Below are 18,744 nucleotides of genomic sequence, written 5' to 3' on the forward strand. Positions count from 1 at the left end.
TGAGGGCCATGTAAACGCCTTATGATCACTTAAATTTAACAAAAGATGAATTGAATACTCTATGAAAGAGATAGTAGATCAGAGAAATAACAAGATTCTAAAGAATGGGGACTAGGGGAGGGTGCTAAGACTTTATAGACTCCAGTTTATTGGCTGTCTCTATAGTGAGGTCAGGCTGAAGTGAATGAGAGTCAAGCCCATAGAAAGACTATATTCTGCTCGCTTGGGCTTTCTTCCTTTCTTTCTCTTTCCCCCCAGTGAGTCCTCGAGGCTTCTTTATCTCAGACTGCTCCGACCAACCTAGCTCCTTCACTCCTCACTCCCTCTTACTACCTTCCCAATTGAGGGCGAGTATCCCCTAGTCACCAAATACTCACTGAGCCCAAGCTAACCAAACCCAAAAAAAAACAGAGTCTCCAGATAATCCTCCAACAACCAGCTTCTTTAGCTGCCCATCCAAGCACAGAGCACACAACTACACTCATAAGAGAGAAAAACAAGATGTGTCTATACAGGGGAACCTGGTACCCCGACTGCAACCACATCCGCTTCGAGCTGCACCTCTTCTGCCGGGAGCTTCTCCGCCAACTCAACCGGATCAACTCCGCCGAGGAGCGCGCGAATCTGGCGCTGCCCTTTGACGCCGATACCGCCGGCTGCGCGCCGCATGTTGCGCTGGCGGATGCGGTGGTTGGGCGGGGGGATCCGTGGAGGAGTAATGTCGTTGCGTGGGTGACTAGTTTGGAGGAGGTTTGCCCTGATTGTGAGGGCTAGAAGAGAATGGAAGCAAGGGAAGAACTGGAGGTTAGGAAAGAATGTGACTTTTGGGGTTGGAGTTTCTGGCTTGGGGTTTACTACCCGGTTGAGGCGTTGTTTAAGAGCTTGGTTTTTTGAGATTGCTTGCATTATGCATGATTTCTAGTCTCATTTAAGCTACTCTAGTGAGGAGCCAAGACCTCTGGTAATGAATACTTAATCATGGACTTCTAGCATGTATGCTATTCAAGACCATGACAGATATTGGATCTACGACACTAAATGACAAGCAGAAGAACTCACTATATCCATAACCAATCATCATATGCATAGCTATAAGTGGAAAGATATTCATAGACGTCGAGGTAATGTCCATGCCAAGTCAAATCAACGCAAAGATGCCGAAAATTGAAACCCAAATGACCCCCAGTCACACAAAATGAGAAAATAGAGCTTCTCCTGAAAGGAAATCACTCCATGTATTTAATGGGCGGCACCGCACCCACAGTCATCAGCAGAGCGCTTCGAAAAGTCTCCATGGTACGGATCCAGTCCGTCGGCCCGGACATCAGAGCCCAGGGGGTCACCCAGCCAGGCATGCTCGGTGGATCTCGAGACCTTGTCCTTCTTAAAGGGCTTCCATTTGGACGCGGATTGGAGCTTCTGGGTGACGTTGTCGATGTCGAGGTCCAGGTAGCTGGCGATGAAGTTGCCCACGTCGGTGTTTTCGTGGTTGCCGACCAACGGCCAGGCGTCTTTGGTGGACGATGCGTAGATGTTGACATCGGCACCTATATTTCAAGATCAGTAAGCTTATCGCAAAAAAAAAAAAAAAAAAAAAAAAAACAACCATTCATGCTGTCATTGTCTTACCGGAGTGTCCGTGGGTGGACCAGCCAAGCTGGGCTCGGCGGCTGATCATATCCGCGAAAACATAGTCGGGAGGAACATCCCGCTCCACATGAAGAATGGCTTCCACCTCCTTGTCTGTGGCATCCGTGATGCCCAGCCCCTTCTTCAGGAGGGTGTCGCGAACATACGCCTCCTGCTTCGACTTACTGTCCTCCTTGCCCGGGCCAGCCAGATATTCTTTCAGCTGGCTATTGAGGTATTCGCCCGAGTGGTTCGCATCAGCGAGAACCTTCGGGAACCATGCGTACTCGGGGTAACTCTTCTGCAGTTGCCTCGCGGCCGCCAGGCCGCCAGTTTCGTGGTCGGACGTGCTGACCATAACTCCGGGTGTCGAGTCCTTCTCCAGGAAGTCCAGAACGGCAGAGAAAGCCTTGTCGTACGCCAGTACCTCGTGCACCTGCGCAGCAGGATCATTGCCGTGGCCAGCGTGGTCGATGCGCGATCCCTCGATCATAAGGAAGAACCCCTGTTCACTGTCCTCGGTCGCCTTGCTTAGGGCGGTCAGCGCAGTGCGGGCCATCTCTTCCAACGACGGATAGACATCGTTCTGGTTGCGACGGTCAATCTCGTACGGAATGTCCTTGTCAGCGAAGAGGCCCAGCAGCGGCAGGTTGACATTTGTGCCGTTGTTGAGCGCATCGAAACCAGCACGGTCTTTCACATAATTAAACCCATTCTGGGAGGCAACCTCCACCAGATCCCGATCGTCACCCCGGCAGCTTCCCTCCGTGGACTTGGACAGGAAGTGGCATCGGCCACCGCCCATCATGAGGTCCACCACCCGACCAAAAGGGTGCTCACCAATTTCCTGTTCGGCAATGCTATCTTCATATTGACGCAGGTTGGCGTGCGAGGCAAAGCATGCAGGCGTGGCATCCGTCAGGCGGGTCGTCACGACCAGCCCGGTTTTATAACCTGCTAACGCAGCAGCCTCGAGAACAGTGCCGCAAGGCGAGTGATCTGGCAGCACCGAGATAGCCCCATTATAACTCTTAAGGCCGCACGAAAATGCCGTGGCACCAGCGGCCGAGTCGGTGACAAGACTCGAGCTGGACCGTGTCCGCGAAGTCCCAATGTGGTGCTGGTCCAAGACGAGAATGTCGCCAGCCGGCAGGTTGTCCGTATGTTGGCGGAAGCTCCTTGTAAGTTCAAGACTAGTCGGTCCCATTCCATCGGAGACCATGAAGATCAGGTTGCGCTTGCCAGTCGGCTTTCCGTCAGGGCCCCAGGATACTGGGGGTTGCAGGTCGTATTGGCGGTGACTCTTGGCTGTTTCGCGCTGGTAGACCACGGCAAGAATAATTACTATAATTGTGGCAATGAGAGCCCATGCAAAGGCTCCAATCTCACGCCAAAAGACCCAGCCTCGTCGTTTCTGCGGATGAGCGTAAGCGTATCGTCGTCCGGTCAGGAGAGAATCCTCCTCTTCATCGGCCCGAAGAGACGACCTTTCAGAGGAGACCCTCGGGGCTAGAAGTGATTGTTCGCGCTCCATTGTGGGCGCAGGTTGAAAGGGGCAATGAAATTGGAAAGTTGGATAGGAGTGGAGGAAATATGGGGGCGGAGTTTGGGACAGCCTAAGACGATAAGATAGCTGTATTGGGCACTCATGTGACAGGGGTCACGCTTTGTATTACTATTTTGGGTTAGCGTGAGACCTGTCTACTAATGCCTGAGGCAATTGAGATTGGGGAGATTCCAGACAAGTCTACATCTTAAAATAGCGGAGTAAATATACATTTCGAATACTGATACACTTCAGTTTCTCATTCTACCGGCCCTTCCAACCGATGGGAATCAATGCTGCCGCAATCTCTGTGACCCCACGCTCCGTAGCAAGCAGATTGAACTGCGCGGCTGCATTTCTAGTATCCAGGATATCCACCCGGATGCCCAAGGAGTTGATCTGGCGTTTCGTTTCCGGCGAGAGAGGAAACATAGAGCTTCCCATACCGAGGATGAGCAGATCTGTCGAGGAAGCGTCAGCAAAATGTTACTAGGGGGACAAAGGGGAAGCAAAGCAAGAAGAGAGAGAGCGTACCAGGCCGCGGCCAAACAACATCCAACAACCCCCAAACCCGCTCATCAAGCTCAAACTGGCCCTTAGAATTAAGCATAGCCGCCTTCGCAGCTCGATCATCCACCGCCCCCTCAACAGCCTTCCAGGGACGCCAGGAAAAGGCCTCCCCACCCACCAGCAGCAGCGCATCGCCACCCGTCACCTTAACACCATTATTAAGATGAAATCCCGAGTCCAGACAGGCATCAATGGCCGTCGTCGGCGCAGGAATATTCCCGAGCACGTTCAGCGCGGCAAAATCCGTCAGCGTGTCCTCCTTGGACTCGGGGCCGCGGTCGTGATCAGCGGGCTTATGCGAGTGCGCGCGCGGGATCATGCGGGTCGGCCGGATGGATGGGGAGCTGTTGTAGCGGCGGGTCGACGGGAGCTCGGTCCCTAGTCTTGAGGGTGGGCATGCTGGTGCTGGGGTCCTGAGCGATGGGGATGGATGAGGGATTCGGCTGGTGATGCGGAGGTGGGAGGTGTTTGGGGTGCTGCTGAGCGAGGTGCGCAGGGCGCGGAGGAGCTGGGGAGATGGGGAATGCATGGCTGGGAATTGGCAAGTCTCAGATCGTGGATGAGATTGAGGCTCGCGATGTTGGGTGTCTGATGCAATTGAGATGGGAGTGCGGAGAGGGGGAAAAAAAAACAAGGTGCTAATTTCTCCAGTTTGGCTTGGAGGCTTGGCGCGCACTCCCGAGGTCATCCTCAGACAACCAAGTCATTCAAACTCAAGATTTGCAAGGTTATATTAATATATCCATTTCTGCGACCCTAGTAATTAATCTAATTTTTATTTCCAGGGGTCCCATTCAGAACCATATCGCACCTCGGGTTCGTTGAAACAAGGACAAGGAGAACAATGACATCGTACGCGTCGTGATGCCCCAAACGCCAGCGAGCGCAATGAATGAAACAAAAGCCTGGCACCAGAAAAGAAAGACCCGAAAAATGAAAAAAGAAACAAGAAACCAAGTATAAAAGACCGCAAAACACAGACCTCCTCCCCAAGTGCTGCCGACCCTGCATGCTGCCTCCGATCATTACGGCCCAGAAGAATCTTCTCGAAGATGAAACGCGTATGCACAGAAGTAAAACAGAAAAACAGAAAAGAAAGAACAATCAAGGATAGCCTGTACAGGCAACCAGTCTAGTTGGATGGTCGACCAGTGCCATTCCGATCCTCGTCCGATTGGCTGGAGCTGTCATCGCTGGTGGTTGCAGTTCGAATACGCTCAGCGCGGTCTTGCAGGACTTGCGCTTCGGCCGCCGCCTTCTGAGCTCGGATTTGCTTCCGCCACATGCTCGCATAGCGACCCTTCATGGCCAAAAGCTCCTCGTGGGTGCCACTCTCAGCCACCTGTCCCTCTGACAGAACCAAGATGCGATCAGCGGTGGTGATGGTGCTGAGTCGATGAGCAATAACGAGCATGGTCCGGCCATGTGACAAGGTGGACAACGCATGCTGGATATGCTCTTCCGTGTCGGTATCTAGGGCCGCAGTTGCTTCGTCCAACAGAATAATACGGGGATTTTTGATGATCGTCCGAGCAATCGCCACACGCTGTTTCTCACCACCACTCAGCCGCAGACCACGCTCGCCAACCTTGGTGTCATAGCCGTCGGGGAAGGCCAAGATCTTGTCATGGATGCTGGCAGCACGGCAGGCCGCGTAGACATCTTCGTCGGTGGCGTCCTGGTTGGCGTACTTCAGGTTGTACATCAAGGTCTCGTTAAAGAGCACCGTATCCTGAGGCACAACACCGATGTGTTTGCGGACCGAGTCGATCGTGATATCTTGAACATCGTGCCCATCAATACGAATACACCCTCTCTCAGCGTCGTAGAAGCGAAAGAGGAGGCGGAAGACGGTTGATTTGCCTCCGCCCGATTCCCCAACCAGGGCAGTGGTTGTTCCGGGCTCACAGCGGAAAGTCAAGCCATTTAATGCCGGTTTTCGTGCATCATACGCAAACTCGACGTCTTCAAAACGGATGTCACCCTTGCACATGGCCAATGGAGTCGCATAAGGGCTGTCAACCACCGTCGGCTGCTCGCGGAAGAGTTCCAACAGGCGCTCAGCATTAATCAAGGCCGACTGGATGGAGCGGTAGAAGGTGCCGAAGAAATTCAATGGTCCCTGCAGCTGGACCATGTATGCCAACAAAGACACAAACCGACCCACGGGACGCTGGCCGGTGGTGACTTGGTACGCGGCAATGAAGCACGTGATGAGAAGACCGAGCATAAACACAGTGTTCTGGCAAGTGTTCAGCAGCGTCAAGGAAAAGAGGACATGGTATTCGGCCTTCTGGAAGTCGCCCACAGCGTCTCGGTAGCGGTTGAATTCGTATTGTTCCGCATTGAAATACTTGACTGTCTCGTATGACACCATCGAGTCATTCCTAACCGATTTTGTTAACCACACGTCGCCCTTTTTTTTATCATACCATGAATGCAGACTTACTTCACAGCATCTTCTTGCCTGGAGGCATTGACCATCTGCCGTCGGATTTCCGCCCTCCACTGAGCCATCCGGACGGTGACGTAGAGGTAGCCAAAGGTGGAGATACCAACCACTAGGGCGTAGTAAGCGTCAAACGCAATGAGGAAATACCCAACCGCAATGCCGAGATCAATCAGCATGGGCACAACCTGGAAAGTAACCTGTTCCAGGAATGTATTGATAGAGCTGCCCTTGCTTAAAGCAGAGAGCACCTCACCCGTCTTCTTGCCCAGATGGAAGTCCAAGCTAAGACCGTGGACATGTTCAAAGGCGGCAGTAGAGAGTTCCATGTACGAGTACTGGCTCACGGGGATCCAGAGGCTGGAGCGCAGAGAACTGAGCAAGCCCTGCCCGCCCTGCAGCCACCGGTAGATCACGTACATGCAGATCTCAAACCATGGCACTCGCAAGGTGTCGCCCTCTCCTCCTTCAGACAACATATCGGTAATCACGCCGACCTGGTAGGGCACCAGTACGTTCACCACTCGCTGGAGAAGGAGCAGACCAAAACAGGCCAAGACGACCAGCTGCAGGCGGCGTGACTTGGATGGCCACAAGTAGGGGAAAAAGAGTGAGTACCCACTGAGATACTCCCACCAGCTGGTAGATGGCATTGTCGTGGGACGCACCCATGGGTCGGCGGGCTTAGAGGACTCGGTTCGAGGGGCGCCGTTTGTTGCGCCGTAGGTGTGGCCGTTGGCGGTTCCATTGCCATTTTCCGTGGCAGAGGGATCTAAGAGTCCGGTAGCCTCGGTGACGCCATTCGCGTGCTGGCTAGCCTTCTTCTCGTGGGTCTTCGAGCTGATCGATTTGCACCCGTACAGTAAAACGAGAGACAGCAAGAGCGAGATGCGGACACTACCCGAGACCACTTCCATGGATTCCCAGGTTGTAATGCTTCGGCGGAGTCGGCCACCTTCGGGGTCTCCGACAGTCGGTTCATGGTGAATTGAGGTATAGATGGATAGGGATGTGCTGAGGATGACCAGTTCGAACGGAATCGCGACCGACCAACAGACGAATTGAGCGAGCGTGGGGGAAGGGGAGGTGTCGAGTAAGGTCATCAGTATGACTGCATAGACAAAGAACGAGCCGACGATATAGATCTGCGCCATAGTCAGCTGTGCTATCAGAAGCAATTGAGAAAGTCCAGACGAACCACTGCGGACTGCCCTCGCCACCAATTCTCCGACCTGGCGAACATCACATGGGTCAAGTAGATGGCGGCATCAGCAAGAAACGTGAGAAGCACTCCCGCGGAGAGCCAGTTGAACAGCCGCTTGACATTCTGCGAGAACCCCTGTGGTCGAAACGTAGACGGGCTCCTTGATCGTTTGGGAAGCGGACGGCCTCCAGGCCCCATTCGTTGCGAATCATGCTTGCTGGCTTTCTTCGCAGAGATGGCGGCGTGGATGATAAAAGCCACCAGGAAAAGGACCAGAAGAAAGATCGGATAGCAAGTGCGCAGGAACTCCAGCCACTCGCGAGCTGCGTGAACATCCATGTTGACCAGTCCTCCCATGAATATCCGCACAGCCTAGAGAAGGACTGTTCAAACGATTTCCATGACACAGCGGTGTCCCCGACAATCCGGAAGAGGGTTTGAAGGGGAGGAGGGGAGGGGACGGGGCCGGATCCGAAGCTGAGTTGGAGTGATCGACACGAGGAATGCGGATGGACGCAGACGAAGAGAAATCGGGTCCGTGCCTTTCTGACTTTCGTGGATTTGGATCGAAAAAAAAGAACAAGAAAATATGAAGAAAAAAGAAAAAGAGAAAAAGAGAAACGACGAGTGACTTTTTCTCTCTTTGGTCTCAGAAAGAAAGTCACGAGCTGCAAGTCGGAGGCGAAAAAATGAAACCCTAAAAAAGGGCGAAAAAAAAGGAAGGAGAAAAAGACAGGAGACAAACACAAGAAAAGAAGAACAAAAAGAGAGAATTCAATAAATACAAATGAAGAATACAAGGGGAGAACAGGGTGAGGATGAGGAGAGAAGAGAAGCCAGGAAAGAAGAGGAAGAAGTAGGGGAATGACGGTGTGGATGCAGCTTCAATGGGGGGATCCACTCGCCCCAGCTTCAGCCGAGTCCTTTATACCGGTGTTTTTTTTTTTTCTTTTTTCTGTTTTGCTTCTTGATGCTTGATATTTTCTCCGAGGGCAGAAATCTCTGTTTGCTCCGATCCAACGGGTCGGAACCCCAATGTGAAGAATCCCGGCTCTGCACAGGAAAAAAAAAAAGAGAAAAAGAAAAAAAAGAAGGGAAGTTCGTGCCCGGTCCAAGTTGAAATGGGCCAAAATAAGAAGAACAGGGGGGAGGGAAGAGACCAGAGACCAGGCCGATGGATCGAGAACAATGTGCGAGATGACTTCACATCGCCAAGAAATGAGGATGACAAGATCACCTGGGAACTCACTTGGGAACCTCAAAGGATCTAGATCATCTGGAAATGCATCGGAACCCCAATTAGCTCTGGGTTAGGGGGGCATTGTACATTAACCCTAAGGTATACTACTATACTACTATACACTACAAGATGTATAGCATCCATGGATGTATACTTCCCAGATTATGGGTGGGACAGTAAAATCAAATCCTTTCTATCGGAGCTTTGGATGCGCTGTGTGTTGTCGAGTAGACCGCTCTTGTGTGCTAATCGAATGCTTCCTATAGGTCTGTTTTTCTCTTTCTTTCTTTCACACACTCTCTTCTTTCTCTTTATCTGGGAACTATAAGGTGTTACTACCTAAGGCACTAGATAGAAACATGGGGGGTACTTCCCTTCCCTGCGAATTCCCGAGGAACCGGAGGTACTGGGATGCCTCAGGAATGCTACTCACCGCTGCCTCGTGGACCCAATCACAGGCCCAATCCCCCCCCGAATCATCCACCTTCCAGAGCTGCTTCTTCTGGTCTCTTGTCCATCCCCCGACTTCGGTGAACTGGTCGTGTGCCCCTCATGGAGATCAGTCTGTGAGCCATGTCAGACCTCTCAGGGTCGCGTTTCCCGGTCCCTCCGCCGCCACCGCCGCCTCAGAAGTACTCGAATCGGGCGGCCAACGCCCTCGCCAGATTCGCCCAGCCCTTCTTTTCCGGCTCGAGGCCCCCCAGCCCTCAAAGTAGCCGCCTGGATGGCCCCCGGTCGATCAGGTCGAAATCGCTGTAGGTGTTGCAGCCCATCTCACACCGCTCTCTCCCCACCCCCCTCTCCCTGGTCTCTACTTTGATGTCATTCCAGTACCCGAATCGGAGACATCAGATAGAAGCTCTCTAACATCACCAGACCAGGAGAACCGCAGACCGTCACCCATAAAACGGGCATCCCTATCGCCGCCCTCGATATCTCCCCCCAACGGACCCATGCAGTGATCGGAGGCAAGGATATCCTCAAGACCATCCGTGTCGAGCCTGACCATTCGTCGGAGGAATTTAATCTTCGCCATGCCGTCGTGAGCTATGCAGCCACTCACAATGATGCCGGCGTCTTGATGCCACACAAGGACCAGTTGAATGTGAGAGACGTCAAGTGGTCACATGGCAATTATGACCGGATAATCGCGACTGCAGTCGCCAATGGTCGGATTGTCGTTTACGACCTGCAGCGGCCCGGGCTCCAATTATGTCGCTTCCAGGGCCACAACCGTCAGGTCCACCGACTCGCCTTCAACCCCCATCGCCCCGCCTGGTTGCTGTCCGGCAGCCAAGATGGAACCATTCGAATGTGGGATCTGCGGTCTGCGTCTGCGAATCGGGGCTCTTCCACGTGCGGCAGCAAGCATGTGTACCATGGCAATAGCGATGCCATCCGGGACGTCCGGTGGTCCCCCAGCGATGGCGTCGTGTTTGCAACTGCCACGGACAGCGGCGCCATTCAGATGTGGGATTGTCGCAAGGTCAATGCCCCGCTGATGAGGATTGCGGCTCATGATCGCCCATGTTTCGCCGTGGACTGGCATCCCGACGGAAAACATATTGTCAGCGGTGGCACAGACCGACAGGTCAAGGTTTGGGATTTCTCATCGGCAGAGCGGCGGCAGAAGCCGGCATTTCAGTTGCGCACCCCCCAGGCCCTCATGAACGTGCGCTGGCGCCCGCCGTTCTGGGTGGGAGAGTCGCCGGCATCGGGGGAGTGGCAATCCTCCCAAATTGTGACCTCCTACGACAAGGAAGACCCGCGTGTTCATCTTTGGGACCTTCGCCGCCCGCACGTCCCATTCCGAGAGTTTGATCGGTACGACACCCATGCCACCGATCTGCTCTGGCGCTCCAAGGACCTTTTGTGGGCGGTCGGCGAGGCCGGCGCCTTCACACAAACCGACGTTCGCTATGCTCCCGCTGTGGCTCACCGACGACCGATGTGCTCGGTGGCATGGAGTCCCAATGGCGAGTTCGTTGCCTTTGCCCAGAAGCGGCCCCGTCGACGTGCCTTGAATACCAGTCCGGCCGAGATCTTCCATCCCCAGGTCGACGAGGCCAACAATGACGAACAGTCCTTGAGCCAAAGCCCTTCGGATGACATCCTCGACGAAGCCTCTTTGCCTTCATCGTTTCGACACCGTCACACCAAGTCCACCCCGGTTCGACCCTCCAAGTCCTTGGGCAGTACACCACCCGGGGCAGTGGATATCATCCCTGTACTTCCCCTGGACGAAGCCTTGACCAAGATTGCCGTTCCCGCACCCAGTCAATTGGGGGCAATAGGGAGTATACCGGGTGCCACGAATGATCCATCCCTCTTTCGATATCTGGCCAGTCACTATACCCCCATGATGGACGAAAATAATGACAGGCGGACCTTCCCGGATATTCTTAATACCCTGATGGAGTCTCTGGACCACAACGCTGAATGCGCAGACGAGGCATCACTGGCCAAAGTGGCCCAAACATGGAGAATCGTGAAATTTGCCCTTTTGCAGGAGCTCCAGCGTAGGTCGAGAGAACAGCCGTCTGGTAAAAGTGGGTTGAAAGAAAAATCGTCCAAGGACGGGATTTTGGCCGACCGATCGCGGCTGCCAGACGACGGTCGGCAGGAAAAGGTGAAAAGTCGATTGTTCAAAGGAGTCATAGAAACCGAAGGCCAGAGGAGCCTCATTCCTGAGACGGAGAGCACATCAAACATGACTACGCCTCTTGCGCAACCTCTACCAGATTCGCCCGTGGAGTCGTGGGCCAGCACTGATTCCCAAATCCCATCGCTGAGTGACAACGCTGTTGATCTCGATCCTTTACCACCATCGGTTTTGAGCTCCCATACTGGCTGGGACATGTCGGACCCTGACGCTCGTCGCGTCGCACCCTTACGCCAAGGGCACACCGCGTTGAGTGAAGATACGCATTCTCCCGGAGAGGCATTGGCGGACCAGCTTCGTGACGCGGAACAGCAAGATATAGATAATGATCAGAGGTCAGCACCTCGGGCCATTGCTGGTAGAGCAGACTGGCGTGTTCACGGTCGGTCGGCTTTCCCCCGTGAAGTCTCCGAAGATGATTACGAGCAAAAGTTGGAGGATAAGCGTGCCGCACTCCGTGACTACAAGCAAGCTCCCAAGACGGTGTTGACACTGGAATCCCCACTCGAGTCCAATCGGCCTCCCGCGCTGGATCGTTACCAACGACATGATTCTTCGGAGAGTTTTCCGATGTTTTCTGCATCCACAGATAGCTCGCATCCATCTAAATCTATTGGCGCCTCTTACTCGTCCAGTGGGCGAATTCAGGATGCCGCCCGATTGTCAGATGCAGGTCAAGCCGGCAGCGCTGCGGCGGGAACGGGATCAGCCCTAGTCACACCTCAGGAAGAAGCCGAAGACGACATCCCGTTCGATGAGTCGCTAGAAGAGAGCGATCAAGTTCATTTGGAACGCCCTTCCAGTCCCCCTCCCTTGCTGAAAGAATCAACTCCGGTTGAGTGGCCCGCATCAGAGGACAAGCTTCAATCTCCGGGCACTTTGTTCCACATGGATACATATCCAACTATGGCAGGAATGACTGAGGATCTTTCGCAGATTCAACTTCCTCTTGTTCCAGATGCAACGGACTTGAGACCATGGGGAATCGAGGCCATTCTAAAGGAGGCCGTCCGGTATTACCACAGCAGTAGCAGCTCCGTGGACATCCAAACTGCTGCCCATCTGCTTCAAAAGCTGCACATTCTGTTTGATGACTGCGACGAAATTCTCCCGTACGAAGAATGTGAACAGGTTTTCAAGACCTACAACGAATATCTTATTCACCACTCGATGGATTTGGAGGCGGCGGAGCTCCGCCTGTCTTGCGTCCCAACCTACCCTGCCGTCTATGACTATGCCCAAGCAGACACCTTCATGAACGTCTTCTGCTATACCTGCCAACGGCCTTTCGAAAATCCAAAGCGAGACAACATCCGCTGTCACCGTTGCAACACTCCACAGGCTCCATGCTCCATCTGCATGAGCACTTACCCACCCCCTGAATGGGTCGCAGAGCAGCACTGGCAACAGCTTGCCTCACCAATTGCACCATTTACCGACTCCGACGCCGAAACCATCTCACACCTCTCGTCACAGTCTGCCGTCCCCACCGAGCCCGTGCCCCTCTCCGAACTTGAGCAGCTAGAGTCGTTCACTGTCCCACGGCCTAAGGGCTCTGCCCTGTGGACCTGGTGTCAAGGCTGCGGTCATGGTGGTCATCTCGCCTGCATCACGACTTGGCTCGGTGACCTTTCCATCAGCGAAGGCGGCTGTGCTACGCCCGGATGTTCGCATGATTGCGGCCCAGGCCCCCGCCGGGAACTCAACCGACAGACTCTCTCCGCCGAGTCCAAGCGTCGCGATTCTGCTGGGCGTGCCGGGGGTTCCAGCCTCGTGAAGCGTGACCCCTGGACGAAAGGTGAAAGCAAGGCCGTTGAAAAGGTCCGTGGCATGCTTGGCGTTGCCGGTGTTGCCGCTGCCACCGGAGGTAGCGGTGCTGGGCCGAACACCTCCACCGCCAACACCAGCTCTGGACCTGCACCGGTCTCTTCTGGGGCGATGTCGCCGAAGAAAGTCCGCTTGGTTACTCCCAAGGAGCAGGGTAAACGGCACAGCATCACTGGACGCTTTAATGTCACTGCCAGTGAATACTAGGCTGGGCTGGTACCCGGCTTGATTATTGTCCTCTTTTTTTTACTTTCTCATGTCGAGGCAAGCAGCCCCGTCATTGCCTTTGCATGTGTACTCTAGTTGTGTTTTTTTCTTTCCCTTGTTCTAACAAGGCCTGGTGTACGGCTGTGTTTTGGTTCTTGGTGTACTTGGACTTGATTCCCCAATGGCGAGGCATGCAATGCATTTATTTCTTCACTTCTTTTCTGGCGATTTAGACATCTTAGTAGATCCACCAAACCAATTCCCGAGAACATGTTTGAACGATCCTTTACAATATGCAACATGCAACATCATCCCAACTTAGAACCTCCGTTTCTTCTTCGCAGGAGCCTTACTCTTCACATCGAGCTGCCGCTTCAGCTCCTCACGCTTCCGATCCGCCTTTGCCTCCTCGGGCTCAGGCGCAGACGGAATTACGCTTGGTTTTGCTGTCACTAGCGACGCTCTGGACGGTGACTCTGCTTTCAGCGGCTTGCGCGCTGCAAGCCCCGTAGAGTCGAGGTCATCATCCTCTAGCCTTGCAGACCTCGTCGGAGGGACTCTCTCCGGCGAAGACGTAGAAAGAGGCTCAGGCGCAGCGGCAACAGTCTCCGTCTGCTCTGGTGCTTTGGGTTTGGCTTTTCCGCCGATCATGCCCAGTTTCGTGGGCCGTTTGGTTTTGGTGGGGGGCATCGCTGATGCTGGTGGAGCAGCCTCTTTGTCGGCAGCTGGTTTGAGCGGTTCATGGGGCGGTCGTGGTGAGGTCAAACTAGTAGGAGCCCGAACAGAAGCCGAGGGAGCGGGGGGAGATGGCGGAGGCGGTTGCTTTTTCTTGCCGCCGATGACACCTAGTCCGCCTTTGAGTCTTTTCGGAGGCTCTTGGGCTTGGGGTTTCGCTGGTGCTGGTGCTGGTGCTGGCTTGGGTGGAGGGGAGATACTGGGGGTACGTCTTCGGAGTGGTGCGGGCTCGGGCTCTGGCTCGGATTCAGTTGCAGTAGCTTCGTCTTCCTCTGCTGCCGGTGGCTGCGGAGAAAGGGATTTCTTCTTTTTTGGCTTTGATTTTGGTGGGGATGCTGCTGCTTTGGTTTCTTGGGGCTTCAATCGTGGGGGTGTCTCTTGTCGCTGAGAGCGGGGGATATGTTTAATTGTGACGTTGAAATGATATTGGGAAAGAGTTTACATACCTCGAATTCATCGTCTTCACTGCCTGTAGTTGAGTCGGCATCTAAATCGATGTCTTTTGGAGTATTGGTAATGGCTGGCTCCTTGTTTTTTTCATCTTCCTCTTCCTCTTCCTCTTGATATGGAGTTGCCGGTGTAGCGAGAGTTTCAGAGCGTCTTATTAGTTGATTCCACCACTTGTCCTCTGGCGCAGTGAGATCTTTGAGATCGCGACTGCTGGCAGATCCTGAAATCTCTTGGACCAGATTCGCAGCTAGCCCTAAGCCACCAGGCGATGATTCCCTGGCTTCGGCGAGCCAGGTCTTCTCATCGAACGGCGCAGCGCCTTTAATGAACTTGGCCGCGTCGGGCCAGGAGCTGCCCTTGCGAATGGTACGCAGCCCTGGAGCGCCGGGAAACACGGTCCCCAGATCCACTCCGAGGGTTTCAACCTTGTCAAAGAGCTTGCTTAGGACCCAGTCCTTCTGCTTGAGCTGGTCCAAGAGGGACCGTTGGCGGGACTCGCGCTCTGCCTCTTCTCTTAGCAGTGGGAGAAGAAGCCGGCTTGTCACAGACGACACGGATGCTTTTGACAAGTACAGAGACCATCTCAAGGGTTTCAAGGGAGCTGGTAGCTTGGTTGTTGTTGTGAGCTCGAGCGAGTCGGCTTGAGATCCATATTTTAGTGTGGTTTTGCCCCCATCGCCGTGCAGAGCTTCTCCAATTTTCTGTAGAAGAACTGTGAATTGCCCCGGATCCTCGCTTGGATCGATGGTGGTGGCATCCGCTTCTGCTCGTTTCACGACTTCCTTGTGGGGTAGGCGTTCTGTCCAGATCGAGGTGAGATCGGTCATGTAGAGCTCATAGCCTTGGCGCGTCCAGATGTACTGGAAGAGCAGCGGCGGAAGACCGTCTGGTGGCAGATTCAACCGGTGCCATAAGAAAGACATAGCTTGCAAAGTTGTCTGAGCTCTGCGACGGTGACAAGTTGCGTCCTCCGGAGTTGCCTGAAGGCTGCAGAAGGGAAGGTAAGCCGCCCGCTTGACTTTCCGCCGATCTCCCGAACTTCTTTCCCAACACCCTCACTCACGGCCGTCAACTTTTTTATCTACCACCCTCGATCCACCCCCCAGATCCCTCTCAAGACCTCGCAATAATGTCTGCGCGGCTTCCGGATCGACATGGCTCTAAGCGCAGCCGGTCGCGATCCCCATCATCGTGGCGTCAGCCCCAGAAACATGCCCGCCGTCAGGACGAGAATGAATGGCGCGACCGACAGGATCCGGCTCGGCGGTGGGGTGACGGGAGCTCGCGCCCTTCGCAGCAACCGCGCAATATGCGAGATCAAGTGCGACTCAACCAGCTTCAGGAGGATGAGCAGGTGCGCGAGTGGGTCGCGCAGGAGGACGTCTTCGTGCTGAAGCAGGCCAAGAAGAAGGCCGAGATCCGCGTCAAGGAAGGGCGCGCAAAGCCAATCGACTGGCTGACAGTCACGCTTCGTGTCATTGATCCGACGCGCAATCCCTGGATGACGAAATTGCCGACTCGGAGCTGGATGTGGTCGACCCAGACGGTGTGTTCGAGGGCCTGTCGCAGTCCCAGCTACAGGATCTCGAGAAGGATATCGATACGTTTGTGAATTTGGAGACGAACGCACAGAACAGAGATTTCTGGCAGGTAGGTTCTACTTCCACTGTATTGTGATAGACTCGGGCATGTTGCTAACTACTTTGTTTCGCGTGTAGACCATGAGGATTATCTGCCGAGATCGCCAAAAGACCACTGCCCCCGAAGGACGTGTCCTCAGCTCCGTGGCCGCCGACATCAACCGGCTCTTACGCCCGAAGTCCTACGAACAGCTTCAAACGCTCGAGGGACAAGTGAGGAGGAAATTAAACTCGAACGAACCAATCGACACAGACTACTGGGAAGAATTATTGCGCAGCTTGACGGTTTGGAAGGCCCGAGCCAGGCTGAGAAATGTCTACCAAGCCGTCATCGACGAACGCGTCCGCGATTTAAGAAACCAGCAGAGGGCCGAGGCAGAGTCGGTCCGCGAGAAACTGGCACCGCTTGCGCCGGTCATTGCCGCGGGTGAGCAACAGGTCTCCGCCGACTCTGCAGAATTCCAGGGCTTAGACCCCGATCCACTACTCCAAATCCGACCAGAGGACAAGGTCTTGGAGATCATGGACGAATCCGCGTTCCTGGGTCAAGTGGTGAGTTGTTGCAATGTCACCTGAATGTCTCTTGAGAAAATGACCTGGTATTAATTGATCATGCAGGCTCGTGAGCGCCAAAAGATTCTTCGCATGGGGTTTGTGCCACTGCGACAGCGAACGGCTGAAAGGTCTACCGCCGCCGTTGCGAACCCGGTTTCGACTACAACAACCGCATCGGCGATACCCACTCGATTCTCTGCGGTTCCAAACGATGACTTCTCTCAGGCGACTAAAGCGCTTTACGAGCGGGAGCTCGCCAAGGGCGTCAGCGAGAACGAGGAGATTTTCACGGGCGAGGAGGCCGTGAACACAAGCTCGCGACCGCAGTGGGCCGGGAAGCACCGGCCTCGCAAGCCACGGTATTTCAACCGAGTGCAGATGGGCTACGAGTGGAACAAATACAACCAAACCCACTACGACCATGACAACCCGCCTCCCAAGGTCGTGCAGGGGTACAAGTTCAACATCTTCTATCCGGACTTGATCGACAAGACCAAGGCCCCGACGTATCGCATCGAGCGTGAACATGGTCGCAAGCGCGGGCAGTCGTTCGCGGCCGCCGGCGAGGAGGATACTTGTCTGATTCGGTTCATGGCAGGGCCACCGTACGAAGATATTGCGTTTCGGATCGTCGACAAAGAATGGGATTATAGTGCCAAACGAGAGCGGGGATTTAAGAGCACATTTGACAAGGTATGTTGTTTTTCTCTCTCGATTTTTACTCTGGCTGATTTACTAATTTATCTTTTAGGGCATTCTCCAACTACATTTCCAGTTCAAACGAGTAAGTGACCCTCGAAAAACAAAGAAAAAGCAGAAAAGAAGAATACTCACTGTCTCAGATATATTACCGAAAGTAACACATGCGCGACCCGTCCCACATGGGCGTCTTGGGGATGATGCAGACAATCGGGGGTGTATTTTCCAGCGTGCTGATACCCAGTGAATCAACCGAATCAACCCCCTTAGTGATTGGGCTGGAAACATTTCCCCCTTTCTAGCTTTTTTCTGACATTCTAATCAGCACTTGATGTTCGATCCACGTGTGGAGCTGATCTCAGCTGCTTAATCTGACGTCTGTTTACTTGCTCCAAATATACTAAAATTGTCCATCTCCGAGGGAACTTTCAACCACACTCTACTTGACCGCCCCCTCCACAACTCAACCCCAATTCTCCATGTACTCGGCGACTGGGATCCGCGTTCACACCGTTGAAAAATCTCTGACACCATCCTGGCAAAAACAGGAATCATGACGTCCGGGGTGGATGAAGGCAGTCCCGAGGAGAAAGAAGAAAAGAAAAGAAACAAAAAACTAGCAGTGTTCTTCCAGAAGAAAAAGAAAACCCATTTTCCAGAAGCTCGGCTTCCTGCAGAAGTGGCGACATCTCTGCGGGTGGCCGAGTATTTTTCTTCAATTTCTGCATTTTCTAGGACCATCCGCTCTGGGTTGTTGTAGGACCAGATCCAGTGCAATTCCACCGTTCCACGACTGTGGAGATTCCCGCAGAGACCGCGTTAGCTTGTCTCTGCTTCCCCCCCCCCCTCCTCTCTCTCTCTTGCTTTTCTTTTCTTTTTCTTTCTCTGTTTTCCTTCTGGTATTTTATTTCTTCTTTTTTTTATTCGTTTTCTTACATCTCCCAAAAGAACAGCTCCACACCGTCTCTTGTTTGCTGGATGCAGGATCTCTGGCTGATTACAGCGTAAAGAGCATGTGCCGGATGTGCTGGCAGTTGGAAATCCTCAATTAGCCTTCTTTTCTTTTCTTTCTTTTCTTTCTTTTCTTTCTTTTCTTTCTTTTCTTTCTTTTCTTTCTTTTCTTTCTTTTTTTCTTTCCTTTTTTTGATTTTTTTCCATTTCCTTGGGAAGTGTACAGCTCCAATCTGGACCGATGACAGCTTGGACAGGTCATTCCCTCGTCTACATACTTCTACTGTGACCTTGAACCTGCCGCGACTCTTTTTTTCCTCTCTGTTGTTCTATTCCCAGCTGAGACCTTTTTATCACCGTGTCTCTCTTCCTCGAACTGC

The 18,744-nt window shown here is 53.5% G+C and overlaps 7 protein-coding genes across 7 annotated transcripts; 3 read left to right on the forward strand and 4 right to left on the reverse strand.

The window, feature by feature from the left end:
- Positions 1–501: 501 nt before the first annotated feature.
- NUU61_005135 (uncharacterized protein) lies at positions 502–774 on the forward strand (the record flags this gene model as incomplete). Its single annotated transcript, XM_056655717.1, has 1 exon — positions 502–774. The coding sequence occupies one exon, from the start codon at positions 502–504 to the stop codon at positions 772–774; it is 273 nt and encodes a 90-aa protein (XP_056511330.1).
- A 465-nt stretch (positions 775–1,239) lies between these two features.
- NUU61_005136 (alkaline phosphatase) lies at positions 1,240–3,163 on the reverse strand (the record flags this gene model as incomplete). Its single annotated transcript, XM_056655718.1, has 2 exons — positions 1,240–1,547; positions 1,630–3,163. 2 exons carry the CDS (start codon positions 3,161–3,163, stop codon positions 1,240–1,242), a joined length of 1,842 nt encoding a protein of 613 aa, XP_056511331.1.
- A 276-nt stretch (positions 3,164–3,439) lies between these two features.
- On the reverse strand, positions 3,440–4,274 carry NUU61_005137 (Mth938-like domain-containing protein; the record flags this gene model as incomplete). Its single annotated transcript, XM_056655719.1, has 2 exons — positions 3,440–3,636; positions 3,710–4,274. The coding sequence occupies 2 exons, from the start codon at positions 4,272–4,274 to the stop codon at positions 3,440–3,442; spliced, it is 762 nt and encodes a 253-aa protein (XP_056511332.1).
- A 603-nt stretch (positions 4,275–4,877) lies between these two features.
- Positions 4,878–7,737, reverse strand: hmt1 (putative vacuolar ABC heavy metal transporter (Hmt1); the record flags this gene model as incomplete). Its single annotated transcript, XM_056655720.1, has 3 exons — positions 4,878–6,132; positions 6,195–7,339; positions 7,393–7,737. 3 exons carry the CDS (start codon positions 7,735–7,737, stop codon positions 4,878–4,880), a joined length of 2,745 nt encoding a protein of 914 aa, XP_056511333.1.
- A 1,474-nt stretch (positions 7,738–9,211) lies between these two features.
- On the forward strand, positions 9,212–13,334 carry NUU61_005139 (WD repeat protein; the record flags this gene model as incomplete). The annotated part of the gene is made up of 2 exons (XM_056655721.1): positions 9,212–9,393; positions 9,515–13,334. 2 exons carry the CDS (start codon positions 9,212–9,214, stop codon positions 13,332–13,334), a joined length of 4,002 nt encoding a protein of 1,333 aa, XP_056511334.1.
- A 318-nt stretch (positions 13,335–13,652) lies between these two features.
- On the reverse strand, positions 13,653–15,442 carry NUU61_005140 (uncharacterized protein; the record flags this gene model as incomplete). Its single annotated transcript, XM_056655722.1, has 2 exons — positions 13,653–14,453; positions 14,516–15,442. The coding sequence occupies 2 exons, from the start codon at positions 15,440–15,442 to the stop codon at positions 13,653–13,655; spliced, it is 1,728 nt and encodes a 575-aa protein (XP_056511335.1).
- A 206-nt stretch (positions 15,443–15,648) lies between these two features.
- NUU61_005141 (splicing factor cactin) lies at positions 15,649–17,574 on the forward strand (the record flags this gene model as incomplete). The annotated part of the gene is given in 6 exon segments (XM_056655723.1): positions 15,649–16,065; positions 16,077–16,169; positions 16,238–16,711; positions 16,778–17,407; positions 17,466–17,498; positions 17,557–17,574. 6 exon segments carry the CDS (start codon positions 15,649–15,651, stop codon positions 17,572–17,574), a joined length of 1,665 nt encoding a protein of 554 aa, XP_056511336.1.
- Between the last annotated feature and the right edge of the window lie 1,170 nt (positions 17,575–18,744).

This window comes from Penicillium alfredii (genome assembly GCF_028826965.1).
Source record: "Penicillium alfredii strain IBT 34128 chromosome Unknown utg000007l_segment0_segment0, whole genome shotgun sequence".
In the NCBI taxonomy this organism is placed as follows: domain Eukaryota; kingdom Fungi; phylum Ascomycota; class Eurotiomycetes; order Eurotiales; family Aspergillaceae; genus Penicillium; species Penicillium alfredii.